Source organism: Megascapheus bottae, chromosome 19 (assembly GCF_031878675.1).
Source record: "Megascapheus bottae isolate mThoBot1 chromosome 19, mThoBot2.hap1, whole genome shotgun sequence".
Taxonomy (NCBI): domain Eukaryota; kingdom Metazoa; phylum Chordata; class Mammalia; order Rodentia; family Geomyidae; genus Megascapheus; species Megascapheus bottae.
In genome coordinates, this window is record NC_143527.1 from 15,054,153 (window position 1) to 15,070,198 (window position 16,046).

Genomic DNA, 16,046 nt, shown 5'->3' on the forward strand with positions numbered 1-16,046 from the left:
TAATTCTTTAATTGTAAGCACCATCCCAAAACCACACTAGACACAAGTCACATAGAAGAAAGGAAATTTTATTGCCAGCTAAAGGAGTCAGCAAGACCCCCTTCTCACACCCATGTGAAAAGAAGTACCAGGTATTGGCTGAGGTGACCTCCATAACCTTCAGGATTTAAGGGGTGGAGAGGAGGTAAAAAGGAGTGTGTGGGGGAACATGAGAATTAATGACTTCTTCATGGTAGAAGATTTATGGCTGGGTGGGAGATAGCTATTTACTGCCCTCCTCAATGTGTCTGGTAATCTTGTGCAGAGAGAGAACACAGCAAGCTCACAGGAAGGAATGGGGAAAGGGCTTTGGGCCTGTTTTGACCAAAACGGCCTAGTCCTGCCTGGCACAGGGATATGCTAAGCTGCATGGTAAGCTATGCAAGAGAGGCCCCTGGGCCTACACTATCATTAATATCCAAGAAAAGTGTATTCTTTCTTTTGAGAATGGGCTGGCTAGCTAGAATTCCTTCCTGACCTATTACTGGCTTTTCTTTAATAAGAGAGCATCTTATACAATTTCCAACTTCAATATCATTTGATTTCTCTCATCCATGAGGAGGAGATTCATATTAGGAAAATAAAACCAAGCTTTTATGGATCACTAGTCTTTAGAAACCATTCCGAGAATGCCAGATGCAGAGAATTAAAGAGTGACAACAAATGTCACAGTGAAAGAAGCTAACACTAGAATGGTTCTTCTTGAGTGGCTTATCTTCAATTCATCTGAACTCTACATCATTTATTTTTATTGGTTTGTGCTAGAAGACTGGTGTGTGTGTGTGTGTGTGTGTGCGTGCGTGTGTGTGTGTGTGTGTGTGTGTGTGTGCGTGCGTGTGCATATACACATATACATTTCTGGCACTAAGACTCAGGAACTTTCACTTTTGAGCTTATGGCTGTTGCTCTACCACTTAAGTCACATCTCTTTACTTCTGTTATTTTGATGTTTATTGGGGGGGGGGGGAAGAGTCTTGAGAATTTCTCTGCTCTGACTAGCTCCAAACCACACTTCTCAGATTGCAGCTTTCTGAGTAGCTAGAGTTATAAGCATGAGCCTCTAGTGCCTGGCTGAAAAAATAACTTTCTATTTTTCAGCAAACTAGTCTATATGGCCTTTTAGTTTGATAGAAGAACAATAGGTTGGCCAGGAGTTTGGCCTAGTGGTAAAATACTTGCCTAGCATGTATGAAGACCCGGGTTCAATTCTTCAATACCACATACATAGAAAAAGCTGTAAGTGGTGTTGATAGCCTTGAGAAAGCCCAAGAACAGAGTACAAGCCCTGAGCATAAGCCCCAGGAATGGCAAAAGTCAAACAAACTAAAAATCAAGAAACAATGGGTTGAAAGACCTGGTCTCAGTACGATTTATTGTGATCTGATAAATGATTCAATTCACTAGGTGAATGAACATCTTCTTGGGCTCTTTACCTGAAGCAAGGGACAGATACTTTCCATATACCAGTTATAGGATCAGCCATCTCTGAGATCCTTATTTCACGCAGAGCAAGAGAATGTGTGTGGGGGGGTTGGGGAAAATAATTCCAGGTACCCACCCACCATACTATATGTTACTTTCAACCTGAGACCTGTGTTTGCATTGTCTTCCTAATTCTGAAGATTAAACATTTGTTTGAAAATATTCCCTCAGGTTATCTATTTATACATTTTAAGGAGTTAGGAGCCATGTTGTTGACCTAATTCAATATATTATATGCAGATGAAAATAAGTGCATCCTCTTGTGCTTTTTATTTCGCATCTGGCAGGTATCAACCCTTGAAATCAAGGGTACAAGATTCTAAGAGTCCAAATAACAACTTTGCCTTTAAAGAAAATCTGGTTGAAATTAATAAAATGATGGTATAATAAAATGATGTATAAGCATTTTTCTTCTGCCATGTATAAATATGGAGCTTGTGGGTTTGGAAAACAAATTGCTTAGTTTCCATGTATTTCAGAATCTCACTATCCATTTCCTAACCATTTATTACTACTCATCTGGACATCATATTTCAGTTATTTTTCATACTTTCTGATCAGCTTGCTGTAGAAACTACAGCTTACTATCTCATCTTTCATTCCTCATTAAGCAAAAACAGATGACAATTTAATGAGATCTGAAGATGTGAGTTTAGGAAGAGCTGGCTCAAAGTATTAACAGAAGACATAAAATTTCTGAGTTTTACTCCCATGTTTAATACTTAGTTCTCTTGGGGGGCAGGGAGTCAGACAGGTGTTTTTTTAGGAGCTCTGAGTATCCCCATAGTTTTGTTACTTAGGCTACTTTTGAGTAAGCTCAGACTTATTAACAAATGGCCTCCATAAATGTCTGTGATCTCCTTTTTTTTTTTTTTTGCCAGTCCTGGGCTTAAGCTCAGAGCCTGAGCACTGTCCTTGGATTTTTCTCAAGGCTAGAGCTCTACCACTTGAGCCTTAGCACCACTTCCGGCTTTTTCCAAGTATGTGGTACTGAGGAATCGAACCCGGGTCTTCGTGCATGCTAGGGAAGCACTCTACCACTAGGCCAAACTCCCGGCCCCTGTGATCTCCTTTATACTCATCTCATTTTTACTTATTTTCTGAGCCCTTGTGCTCTTGTTTGCTGCTTTTACTGCCCAGCTCATGAAACCTTTATTAGACGTGATAGAATCTTTGAATCAGCCAAGCTTAGGGACTTAGTACAGAGAAGAATGTCCATGGGGACATCCGATTGTTTCTAATAAGGGACTTCCCTGCCTCAGTGGTACTTCAGCACTACTGAGATGACAGTGGAAGAATAGATACATTGTCTAAACATTCATTCTATTTAATTCTGAGGGGAAAAAAAGAAGAAAAGTATTATATACACAAGTGTTTGCATATAATGTTCAGAACATTGAGAAAATGATTTTACATATTCATTTTTAAGATTTGATTTCTTTGTTCCTGTTTGGTTTTATGTTGCTTCACTATTAGCCAAAAATTCAAACCGTAACTTGTGAAATAGTTTCTCTTACCTGTTATGGATCGGGTGGTGGCGCTTTCGTAGAGAGGAATGCCTTCCCCTGCATTGTTAAAAGCTTTTAGGGAGATTACATAATGGGAGCTTGACTCTAGAGAAGAACAGAAACAATTTGAAAATGTTGATTTATTTAGTGTTCTAAAATAGTCAGGGTAAACATTTTCTTGAAAACAAATTCAGAATACCCTATTAAGAAAACAGATGTTTGGAAATGAGTGGATTCTGAGAAGAATATGTAGTGATTAGATTTCATTATTTTTTTTAACATTCTTGAGTCTCCATATGAAAAATTAATTAAAGAACTAGATATTAAACTTGAACAACTAGACATGAAGGACATACCACAGTGTTGAAATGAAAATCATTTCGAGTAATAAAAAAGCCATGAGAGGAGATAGGTCTTGAAACCCTAAAATACAAATAGAGGTGTGTACAAGCACTGAACAGCCTTAGGATGTCTGTGTTATCTACATCTGCGTTCTTCTCTTCTCTTCTCTTCTCTTCTCTTCTCTTCTCTTCTCTTCTCTTCTCGTCTTTTCTCTTCTCTTTTTTCTGCTCTCTCTCTCTTTCTCCCTCTCTCTCTCTCTCTCTCTCTCTCTCTCTCTCTCTCTCTCTCTCTCTCTCTCTCTCTCTCTCTCTCTGTCTCTCCCTCCCTCCCTCTCCCTCTCGTTAAGGGCAAGCATTAAGTCTGAAAAAAGAATAATCCTAAAGTAACTGTTTCTTGCTGGAAAACACAGCTGGTCAGATGGAAAAACCAATAGAAATACAAGCTTGAAACTGACTTGTGAACTCTCCTTGGCAGGATGGCATGTACCCTGGGTACAAAACCAGGGTATTATGGAGATCCTTTTAATCTATTGTTAGTTGAATCCTGGTCTTGAACAAGTGAAAAGAAAAGAAACTTGATGGGTTCAGAAAAGGTGTAAGCATCAGGAAGTGCAGGGTAAATAATTTTGAGCCATAAAGATTTGCTAAGGAAAAATTCCTTATCAAACTAAACTGAGAATAAGATAAAATAAAACAAGTGCACAAAAAGGATAAAAGTAGATAAAATACATGAGAAAAATAGATTAAAGTTCTAATTTGCCCTTCCAAAATAAACTACTAGCTATGAAACAGCTTCTTGAATAACCAAAATGGAAACAATACAACTCATGGAAGAGTTAGTAGGTAATAAAAATAAGAGTAACTGTCAAAATAAACCCAGTTAGTAAAAACAAAGAAACAAGAAAGAATAAAGATTTGAGAGAAGCATATATATATATATATATATGTTTTATATATATATACACACATGTGTGTGAGAGAGAGAAAAAGAGAGAGAGAGAGAGAAATAAAGAATATGAGAAGAGGTATCAATGTTCAACAAGTAATGCACCTGAAGAATGTAACTGTAACCCCTCTATACATTACCCCAACAACAAAATAAAATTTAAAAAAAGACCTAACATACAGGCAGTCAGAATCCTTGGAGACAAATATCAGTAAGAAAGAGAATAGGAAATAAGTATTAAAATATTTCTTTTTCTGATATAAATGTTTAGACTTGTGGATAAAAATAATGAGGAATTAGATCATTATCAGACATTTTGACAGTAGCATTTTATGCCAGAAGGATTTATGATAATTCATTTCAGATTTTCTATATAAGAAAATATAATTCAAGGATTTCAGGGTCAAGAAAAGTAAATAGTACACATACATTCACATAGAGTAATCAAAATGCAATTTACTTGCAAGTGAGGATACAATAGTGTTTCCCCTTACACCCAGAACTCTGAAAACAAATACTTCTGACATCCAAGATCACTTGAGGATCCACTGATGTCATGTCTACCTGGTGAATTATTAGCTGGATGAATTAAGTGAGGATTAGAAGAGATTTGACTTCTCAATGGCTACAGGTGGCCATGTGAGACAGAGACAAACTGCAATGGTAAAATGGAATTAAGGAAGAAAAGGGACAGTTAATGGGAAACAAATGCTCCAAAAGGTTATATGACAATACCTCAATCATTTCCACACTGGGACTAATATGATAAAAATCAACCTGAGAAATTCTAATTCCGCCAGCCCCTGTATCCTTGAGACAATCTCATGGTGTAAGGGCATAAAAATGTATTAGAAAAGTCAGAGTCCTGAAAGTGATTTGGAAACCATTCCACCTGCAATGGTATGCTAGCTCTGTCATAGTTCTCTGGAAGTGGAGGAATCAACAGTAGAAAGCATTGCTGGCCTGCAGACTTCAGGTCTCCGGAAATTTCCAACTGGGAGAGGCGTAGGTTTCTTACAAAACTCATAGACTGAAGCAGGAACGTGCCAATTGAGCTGAGTCACCTGACATACTAGAAGGAGAGGAAACAACCAAAGACAGGATCCAGTCAAGGGACTTTAGGGGGTCTGTTTAAGGAGTGCACCTTTGGTGAGGGATGAGGGCTATCTGTCCATGGATAACCATGAGTGTGGATCTGGTGACCCTGATTCATAGCCAACCCAGGTAGAAAAGTCAGTGAGACTCCTGTTCCAATTGGCCAGCAAACCACAGGAATTGGATATAGCTTAAACGCTAGAGCATCAGCTTTGACCAGAAAAAAAAAAAGCCAAAGAAAAGTGTCCAAGCACCCTGAATTCAAGCCCTGAATATTGGAGGAAAAAAAAGTCTATGGTAACATGTGCAGTTACAGGGATGAGCAAGTAAAGCCCAATACATCATTTGATACATGGTGAGTCAGGCTGGACTTACTGAATTTTTTGTATAGCCTGGAATGATGTTATAAATATGCAAATGGTCTGTGGTAGGAAAAAATACCTTACCAATAATGGAGTGTCTTCCATCTCTCAAAGGTCCTGGAGTCTTACCATTTGCTAGGTGTTGAGTGAATGAATGAATGAATGAATGAATAGAACCACCAAAATCTCACTAATCCAACTATATTATGCACAACTCAGAGATGTTCCATCTTAAATAATAATAGGCTGTGGTAAAGTGGCCCTGGGAAAACACACAGATGTGTGCTGCACTTGTAACTGGTGTAAGGATAGTCCGTAGAGCTAAAGAGAGTTCTGCACATGGCTTGCTTTGCTATTGTCTTGTTGTTTAGTAATTTGAGACCCTAGGGAGTTCACTGACGTTTCTAAAGTAACACAGAATAATGAAAGCAAAACAGGTAATGAGACAGCTCTCACCAAGAAACTTGCTCATCTGTTCTTTGAAATCCACTTGCTCCCTGACAATTTTTGAATTCCTTCTGGCCTTTTTCTGTTATTCTTTCTGGACTATCTACAGGAACCCAAAGGCTTCTCTTATTGTGCTTAATCCTATATAAAAATCTATCTAAACAATAGAATTAAAGTAGCAACCATTTACTGGATAATGGAAAGAGGGCTGCCTTTATTTGGTCACTTTTATTTAGGCCCAGAGATGGTGGCAATTTCTTTGACAGTATTTTGAGGAGGAAGATGTTTTGAGAGTACCTTTAAAGGTCCTGGTCCTCTACCCTGGTCACAAAACAATGTGATTTGTGAATCAGCCACTAGAGGGCAATGTGGAACTATTCTCTCGCACATGCTCAGAGCTCAAACTTTAAAACCAGTAAATCACAAATAGAATTGCCTAGAATTGCTCCCTCTAAAGAAGCATCAAATGAGTTAAACACATTTAACACTATAATAATGAATTCCAAATGAATTAATCATTAATTATGGTCAGACTCCTTTGTTCAGGAATACACTTAGTGACAATTATGACAGTAAATTTAGTTTTCTTTATTTGCTGAAATGTAGCGGATATGGAGGCTGAAAAGATGTATCGATTGTCTGTACATAAAATGCAGTCTTATTTTGTGACTTTCATTCCTGTGATTTGTCTGATTGAGAGTGTGTGACCACGAGAATGGTTTTAGTTATGGATATTCTGAGTGATTTCATGGATTAGAAATTATTGATCGAATTTTTATCTTTGATAGGCCAGTCTTTCTTATAGAACACATCAATGTGGGATGAAGGAGGCTAAAGAAATAACTCTGCATATTCACAAATAGATGGCTCTTGGCCAGTTGTGGCATGTATGGCCAGGAAAGAGGAGGCATAAGTGAACAATTATTGATTATAGGGGCTATAAATGCCAAGGGGATGGGTCAGTAGGAGAAGCTCTGGCTCTTCTTCTCCAGAGATTTGGTGGGGAAAAGACCCATTATTCTAAGAGTGTTATTTTGAATTTGCTAAATAAAATTTGCTCTCTGGGGCTGCAGGATTGGATCAAAAGATTTGCAAGCAGCTCTTCAGGGTTAGACCAAGATGCTGTACTTGGTAAGGAAAGCTAGTGGGAACAGCATCATTTTTTTTAATTAATACTCTGTGTGAATTAAATGCCAGTGGCACGAGCCAGATTGACAGCCCAGAGCCTTTTATTCATTGCAGATTATGTACTTCGCGCTGTGGCCCCATCCATGCCAAAAGCTTGTCAGGGCCCAGGCTCCATGTTCTTGCTTTCTTTCCCATCTCTGTCAACACTGCCAACAAGTCAATTAGAGGAAATTAGAGGGCTAGCTGTTGCCTAACACAAACTCCTGCTCACTGCAGTAAACCACGGCTACCACAACCACAGGACCAGGGAGGGGCACTGGATGGCTCTCAGATGCTAACTACTCCTGGACACCTATGACCCTACTGGACCTGAACTGCTTAATTAAATGTAATGGGTGGAAAGCAAATATAGCTGATAGCATTGATCTCTTAAAAGGATGAGCAATTCATATTTAAAGAGGAGGCAATTAATATAATGCATTCACTTTTACTTCATTACACATAATCCTTTGTAAATTGAATTAATTGCTAATCCAACTAGCACACTCATAAAGATTATCTTTTCCTTTTCCTTTTCCAGAAACACTGTCCAAATAATGGCCAGATGATTATATGATTTGCTCATTGACCAATTTTGCAGATGCCAGCAACTTTTCTATTCAGGATGCTATTACCAAGGTGGCCATCACCTAAAAATCATAGAAAGAAATGTCTCAGTGTTTGGTAGACAGTAACACCAAATTTCTAATGAGAAAAATAAATAGCAAGTTGGACGATGGAAGTCAGCCTTTCTGATCCTAGTGTCATATGCCCATGGCTCATGTCTTTATAGAAAATGGCTGCAAGGAGGTCCTGTAAAGTTTCCTTTCCCCATGTACAGGCTCCTGTTGAAGCCTCTGTTATGCCATGTCTCCATTCATGCACACATGGCTACTGAGCTTCGACCGTAAGGTATTTGTGTAGAGGTGTACACATATGAAAAAAAGTAGGAAACCATGGGACTTCTCCCTTCCACTGGTGAATCTTTTCATGAAGAAATTGTGCTGGAGGCTGAAACCAAACCAGAGTTAAGTGTCTGGGGATCACCAAGGCTTTGTGAAAATGGTGGTGATCTTGCCGAGTTCTTCGAGAGACAAAGGCGGAGAGGGAAAAGTAAGATGAACTAATATCAGGGAGACTTTGTGGGAGTTGAAGCATTGTGCACATTAGACTAACAGATAAACAATGGTAATAACTCCTTTTCTTCCTACTTCTTCTTTCCTTATCCTTCTTCTCATGAATACTAATGTGTTGAATGCCTAGTTAGGCTCCTTTAATAACTACTTGTATTCCTTCATTTACTTAACTCTTAATTTAATCTAGTGTGTGGCAAATAGTTGAGATCTTTATTTGACCCATTGCATATTTTTATGGTCAATATGGTATTTTGATATTTATATATATATATATCAGGTAATGTTCAAATGAGAATAAATGTTTTTATTCCTTGAAACATTAATCATACCCTTATGGTAGGAATATCCAACATCTTTTCTTCTAGGTTCTTTGAATTGCATAATACATTTTCATTTCTATAGTGAACATGTTGCCCAGCAGAACACACATTTATTTTTCTTATCTGCCTTTAATATATGGAAGGAAGGGGAAACTCATCAATGATTAATAAATACGTCTTAGATGGATAGTTTTCCTCGTTTTTATAAGTAAATTGTCTAAGTCCAAAGCTCAGCCTCAGATCCTCTTTTTTAATATTATTAGTTTTTAAAAATAGTGATAAAATAGGATTTCACTTCCATAAGTCAGGTTATGAGTAATTGCATTTGCGTGTGTTTATGCTGATCCTGGAGTTTGAACTCATGGCCTAGGGCTATTCCTGATTTCTTTTTTCTATATTCAAGGCTAGCACTCTACCACTGGAGCAACAGCTTTACTTTCAGATTTTTGGTGGTTAACTTGAGATAAGCCCGGGCTGGGTTTGAACCTCAGCCGTCAGATCTCAGCCTCCTGGACAACTAGGAGTACAAGCCTGAGCCTCGGGTGCCCACTGACATTGCATCTTCATCGGTATCATTGTTCTTTCCTCTCAAAGCTACTGTCAGTTTACACCATTCACATCATCCTGAACTACTTGTTATTTATTGGATAAACGATGATAAGTTGCAGAACATTGTGATCAAGTGTCAAATGGTGTTCCTAGGGAAATTGATTTCCTAGAACTATATAACTCAGCAAAAAAAATGGAAAAGGTGTCAGAAGCAGGTAAATTTAAGACTCTACTATAATTATCTAGTGGTCCTAGGGCCATGAATCCAGAAAGGAGAGGATGAAAATCATTACATGCTTATGACACGATCTGAGCATGTATTTGAAGAGACAGTGGAGAAAGGGAAAATGAGGGAATTATGGCTAGATGAACTCTCTCTTAGAACCAGGACATCAGTGATGAGAGAAGAAATTTCTGCCCTATCATGTGTGTTTGTTATAAAGATGAAAATGTACCCTAGATAAAAATGACAGACAGCGTGAAGCCAGGAAGATGGTGGAAGATCTAATTGTCATTTAACTTATGGCCATGTGCTTAGATATGCTTAGAGGGTTATTTGAGCCAGGAGGAAATATCCATCCACTGAAGTTACTTTTCCAAATGATTTCATCTCTCTCTCTCCCTCCCTCCCTCCCCCTCCTGCCCTCCCCCCTCCCTCTTCCCCTCCCCCCCCCCCCCCCCCCCCCGTCTCTCTCCAGTGCTGGCTTGAGCTCATGGCCTGAGCACTGTCCTTGGACTTTCTCAAGGCCAGAGCTCCACCACTTGTGCCTCACTCAGCACCACTTCAGGCTTTTTTCTATGCATGTGGTACTGAAGAATTGAACCTGGGTCTTGCATGCTAGGCAAGCACTCTACCACTAGGCCAAACTCCCCCCTCTATACACACACACACACACACACACACACACACACACACACACACACACACACACACACACACATTTTCCCTGGAAATTGGTCTTGGGGATAATTAGGCTAAAACTGGAAAAATCTGCTTAGGGGTACTGGCTACAGATTACTGAGTGAGACCAAACTGATGTCCTACCTTTCATATAAGCCCTCAGGTGCACAGTGCTGTTAACAAGTTGTCATCTGTTATCTCAATACTGCCACAAAGTAGAAAGGACAGGGGTGGCCATTTCCATTTTAGAAATAGAGAGGATGAGGTTTGGTTCTACTCATCTCTACCAGAGGAAACACAGCTAGGATGTAAGCACCTTTGTTTTGCTCACCGTATTGAATTTATTTGTATTTGGTTATTTGAAATTTGATAGGGAAGGGGGGAAAACCAAGACGGGGGGTGGGTGGTGGGTGGGGGGGAGGGTGATGGGTACCAAGACATGTGAAAGGGTATCAATGTATGTGAATTAATGCACCTTCTATCTGGCAAATATCATGTAACCCTTTTATTAATTACAATAAAAAATTTATAATAAAAATAAACAAATAAAAAAAAAGAGTCTTCTTGGGATCTTTCCCCCACCATTCTACAGGGCAGCACTTGTTCACAAATTAGAAGAGAACAAACATTCTTCTCCTGCTTCGGGGTTGTTACAGTGTATTCTGGCAGGGAGTCCCCAGCATCAAAGAAATGACCACGTAAGTGCTTCAACAACAAAGCCTTACAAACCACTTATAAGTGGAGTGCTTAATGAAGCCATTTCTCAGCAAAGCTTTGCAGGAGGAAATTAGAGACAACATACCCACACACACAGGCTTTCCTTCTTTCCTTCACATAACTCCAAATCGAATCAAATATAGAATGAGTTGAGAAGTTCATACAGCCACCTAAGGACTCAATTAATAAGAAATACAAGCACTGTTCATTTGGTGAATTTGAGTGATCATATAGTTACTGTGGCTTAAAAAAAATCAGTGAGAGGGACTCTTGAGTATAAATGGAATATAATCAAAGGAATATAAACAAAATACAATCAAATGTGCAAGAGGAAGCATATGATTGTGTGAGTATTAAGGCCTTCCTTATTTTTCTCCCCATTTCTTTTGTCCCTTCTCTTTGTTTTGGGGTCTCATTTTCTTTCTTTCTAGGAAGAATCTGGAAAAGCAGAAGTGAAGGAAAAAGTGGCAGAGCACAGGAAACAGATGATATGGAAAGAGGTGATAAGCACTTGTACATGAAGAGGCTGGGTGAAAAGAGGCTGGGGCTGTGTGACGTGATGACCCGTGTTCTTTGTCGGGGCACTTGCTATGCCAGTGGTCAGCTCTGAAGTGTTTCATTGCATTTGTCTTCCTAGGAGCTCAAGAGGATATAGTGACTGTCCTCATTATGGGGATGAGGAAGTTACAGAGCAAGCCGGGCCATGCTCCTTTTCAGTCTGTTCATGGGTTGCCACTGGATTAAAAACTCCGGCATCAGGGTTATGAGTTCCCAAATGGTTTTCACTTACTTTGAGAAGTATTACTTCTACACAAGAGGAACTTGGGGGTGGGTGGGTACTGTACCTCATTTAAGATGACTACAGATGGAACAGGTTACCTTTTAGTAGCATATCATATACATACCGTTAAATGTTTCCCCACAATCATGGTATTTTAGCATTCTTTGTGATGACTAAGGTTTTGTTTTCTGATCTTGTCTTTGCATTCAAGTGTGTGTGTGTGTGTGTGTGTGTGTGTGTGTGTGTGTGTGTGTGTGTGTGAAGATAGAACCCAGGGCATTATGTATACTAGGCAACTCTCTCACCAAGCCACATGACAGGTTCCAGTTTATTTTAATGGACATAAAGAGCCACCTATAAATAGTGGCTCTCATGATAACCAGAATAGCCATGTAGAAGTTCTGTTTAGCCTCACATATGCCATACAAGTGATGGCTTGTGCATAACACTGAGGAAAGATAATGCAAATTAACTTCAAAGTATTCTTCTCACTACTATTTTTCTCTTCAAATAGAACATAATTCACCATACGTATATACTATGATCTTACATGTAGTATGCGTAAAAGTTTAACAGTGGGATGCTTATTTACTTTGTACTTGCAAATAATAAAATGAAGACGTTTGCTTTATATCTGACTAGATTTCATTCACACATGATAATTACTTTTCATGCCAATATGATTGGCCCAACTGAGTTTTTCAAGTACTGGTGTTTTACCATTGTGTGCTCCATAATATAGAATCACTTTTCATTTCAATGCACATTCAGCACAAGAAAATTTGCATAAATTCAGGAAAATGTTGTTAATAATAGAAAAGAGCATTAAATTAATGATAATTCTAAGGGGGATATAAAACTGAAATCATTTTTAAGCTCATGATTTAATAAAACATATCCAAATGAAGTTGGAATAATTATGTAAGAAAGAAAAAAATCTGGTAAAAATAGTAACTATTGATGAAAAGTGACAGAGAAAAATATATCATTAGGCCATGTGACCATAACAATAAAACTTTCAGTGTACATTCTTAAGAACATAAAGTAGCATTTTACTTAGCTTCTTCAAATATTGAGAAAGAGTAGATGGAAAGAGATTAAAAAGTAGGCAAAATAAGGGAGCCTTAACAAGCAGTTGAGCCATGAAACAACCAAGGATAGACATTAGAAATAATATATATCTTACCCTAGATAATATTTGTTTCATTATAATGATCTATATTAAATACCACCTTTCCAATAATTATTATATGATTAGTTATGTAACTATATAAGATAATCATATAGTTTTTTCACATTTTAAGATCCATAATCCTTTCATTTTTCATTTTATTTTAGCAGTGGCTCACATCTATAATACTAGTTTTTCAGGAGGCTGAGTTCTGAGGATCATGGTTCAAAGCTAGCCCCAGCACTAACGTCTATGACACTCATCTCCAATTAGCCCCCAGAAAACCAGAACGGTGGCTCAAATGGTAGAGCAATAGCCTTGAGCTGAAGAGCTCAGGGACAATGCCCAAGCACCATGAATGACCAAAAAAAGAATCAGGGTAAAAATTAATGTCAGTCAGTATAAGGAAACTTGTGAAATTAAATACATAAGAACATTTTGAAATCACAACATTGCTGGAATGTATTTGGATTTTAATAGAGAATTTCTATACCTGATTGTATTAAATTGTCTAAATTTTAATCTAAATGAATGAGTGGAAAATTGAGGGCAAGGATAAGTTACCCTATTGTGGAGAGACAAACATTTGGCTAGGCAGCTATTTCTTTAGCTTTGTGTTTAGTGGGAGTTAAAACAAGAAATATAGGCAGGGGAGCATATTTGGGCATGCAAACTTTAAAAAGGAGCTGCAGACCTAGAAAGGGAAATGACTTTACTAAATTCCCAAGACCATTTTCTAACAGTGAGAAGCACAAATCTTTCAAGGTCATGCCACAGAAGCACAGAATTCTTCCAGGTTTGTCCCTGGACAAGTATGAGAGGGCAGAAAGGTCATAGCACTGGGCTCAGACACACTTGCACTGAAAATGATGCTTCTGCTTTTTAAAGCCCACACCTTGTGAGCAGTTTCCTTAACCCTTTGAAATTCCTATTTGTCTCCTTTAATCTGCAAATGTGAATAGTATTCTATTCATTTAACTCATCTTCTATTGGTATAACCTTTTAAGGTATCTAGATATTGGGCTGATATTTTATAAATAATATTTGTTTCATTATAATGATCTATATTAAATACCATCTTTCCAATAATTATTATATGATTAGTTATGTAACTATATAAGATAATCATATAGTTTTTTCACATTTTAAGATCCATAATCCTTTCATTTTTCATTTTATTTTAGCAGTGGTGAGGAAGGAAGCCAGGGCCTTGGGTAATCAGGTGATTTTTTTTTTTGTCTGTCAAGGGGCTTGAACTCTGTTCCTGAGCTCTTCAGCTCTAGGCTACCACCCTACCTCTAGGCCTGGGCATTCTTCCTGAGCTCTTCAGCTCAAGGCTAACTGCCCTACCCTGGAGCCACAGCCCCACTTCCCATTTTTTAGTGCCTGAGCTGGCTTTGAACCTTCATCCTCAGATTGCAGCCACCTGAGTATCTAGGATTAGAGGTGTGAACCACTATGCCCTGATAAGCCAATTCTTTAGCACTGAGCTGCATACCCAGTCCATGAGTTACAAAAAAGCATATTAAAAGCATGATCCTGATGGGTAGTTATGTCCAAAATTTTGTTGTTTCACACTTTTGGGTCTGTGCAATGACAGGGCAAACCACTATTCATTACAAAGGAAATACAATCATGTTTCCATCTAGTCACGATTTCTTCCTGATACCAGTCTTAGTACTTTGAAGACTGTGAGCTGGTATTGTATTTCTGACCAAAAGTCTTGGCCTTAGAATAAATTAACTATGTCACTGATATTTGCACCTGGTATTTTGGATATAATACTTAAAGGAAGAAGAAAGCTTAAAAATAAGCTTCAAGGGGGTCAGCAGTTTGGCATAGTGGTAGAGTGCTTGCCTAGCATGCATGAAGACCTGGGTTTGATTCCTTGATACCACATACATAGAAAAAAACAGCTAGAAGAGGTGCTGTGGCTAAAGTGGTAGAGCTCTAGCCTTGAGAAAAAGTCAAAAGACAGTGCTCAGGCCCTGAGTTCAAGATCCACAACTGGAAAAAAATAAGTTTCAAGGAAAGAGATGATCTTACCATTTCTAAAGTCTTTTTGAGAAGAAATGTCATTTTAGAGCTTTTTGCTCCACTTATTTATAAAATTTTGTCTTGAATTAGTATACATTTTAGTCAAACACTTGAATAAAAATAATCCCAGTGATAGGTAATTTCAAAGCATGTGTTATTCCTGAAGAGACTCTTTCCTAACAAGAATTTTCAGCAGTAATGTCTTTGGAATAAACGTTCATATCCCAAGAAGACCATTCAGATTAGGCCGCACTGACTTGTTAATATACTACAGATTTTGTTCAGTTAAAGCATGTATCATAAGTAAGCAGAAATTGTAAGTAAGGAAACAGAAGATACAATAACAAAGAAGACCTAACATACCTTATTCACAAAACTAGCATGTACATTCTTCCCAGAGAATACAAGGCATTTCTCAGAATAGACCATATGGTAGGCCACAAATAAGCACCAATAAATTTCTCAAAAATAGAGATCATATGTACTTTAGAGTCACAATGTGTTACAATTAGAAATAAATACCAGAAGTTCAACTAGAAAATTCTCAAGTTTGTGAAAACTAAACTAAAAACTCTTAACCAGGAGATCAAACAACAGGCCTCAAGGGGAAATTGAAATGACTAGAAAGCACAGTAGAGTAAACCTTATCAGATGTAGAAAAAACAGGGCTAATGAGAAATTTATTATATCTGTGAGGCTTCCATTAAAATATAAGAAAGATCTCAAACAACAAAACAACTTAGAGGAAAGTAAACGGAGGTAATAGTAGGCAATAACCAGTAGAACTTAGACAATAAATAAGTGAAACAGAGAACAGAAAGCAGAAGTGAAAATGAGTCTATGCTGCTGTCAGAAAAAATGACATCAACCCATTTGTTAGGAAATGGAAAGACTTAGAAAAAATCATATTAAGTGAAGTAAGCCAGACTCAAAGGAACTTAGGCTCAGTGGTTTCCCTCATTTGTCATAATCAGTAGAAACCTTGGGCTCTACTAGCACAGATCTGCAATAGAGCAAAACCTTGATACATAAGGCCATATAGTATGA

At 38.0% G+C, this 16,046-nt stretch overlaps 1 protein-coding gene across 1 annotated transcript in view; it reads right to left on the reverse strand.

Moving 5' to 3' along the window:
- The window catches only part of Dcc (DCC netrin 1 receptor), a 934,207-nt gene that overhangs the window by 117,416 nt on the left and 800,745 nt on the right, over positions 1-16,046 (reverse strand). Inside the window, exon 16 of the mRNA XM_090353075.1 lies at positions 3,039-3,134. Within this exon, the coding sequence (XP_090209201.1) occupies positions 3,039-3,134 (96 nt within the window). The remainder of the gene's footprint in view (positions 1-3,038; positions 3,135-16,046) is intronic.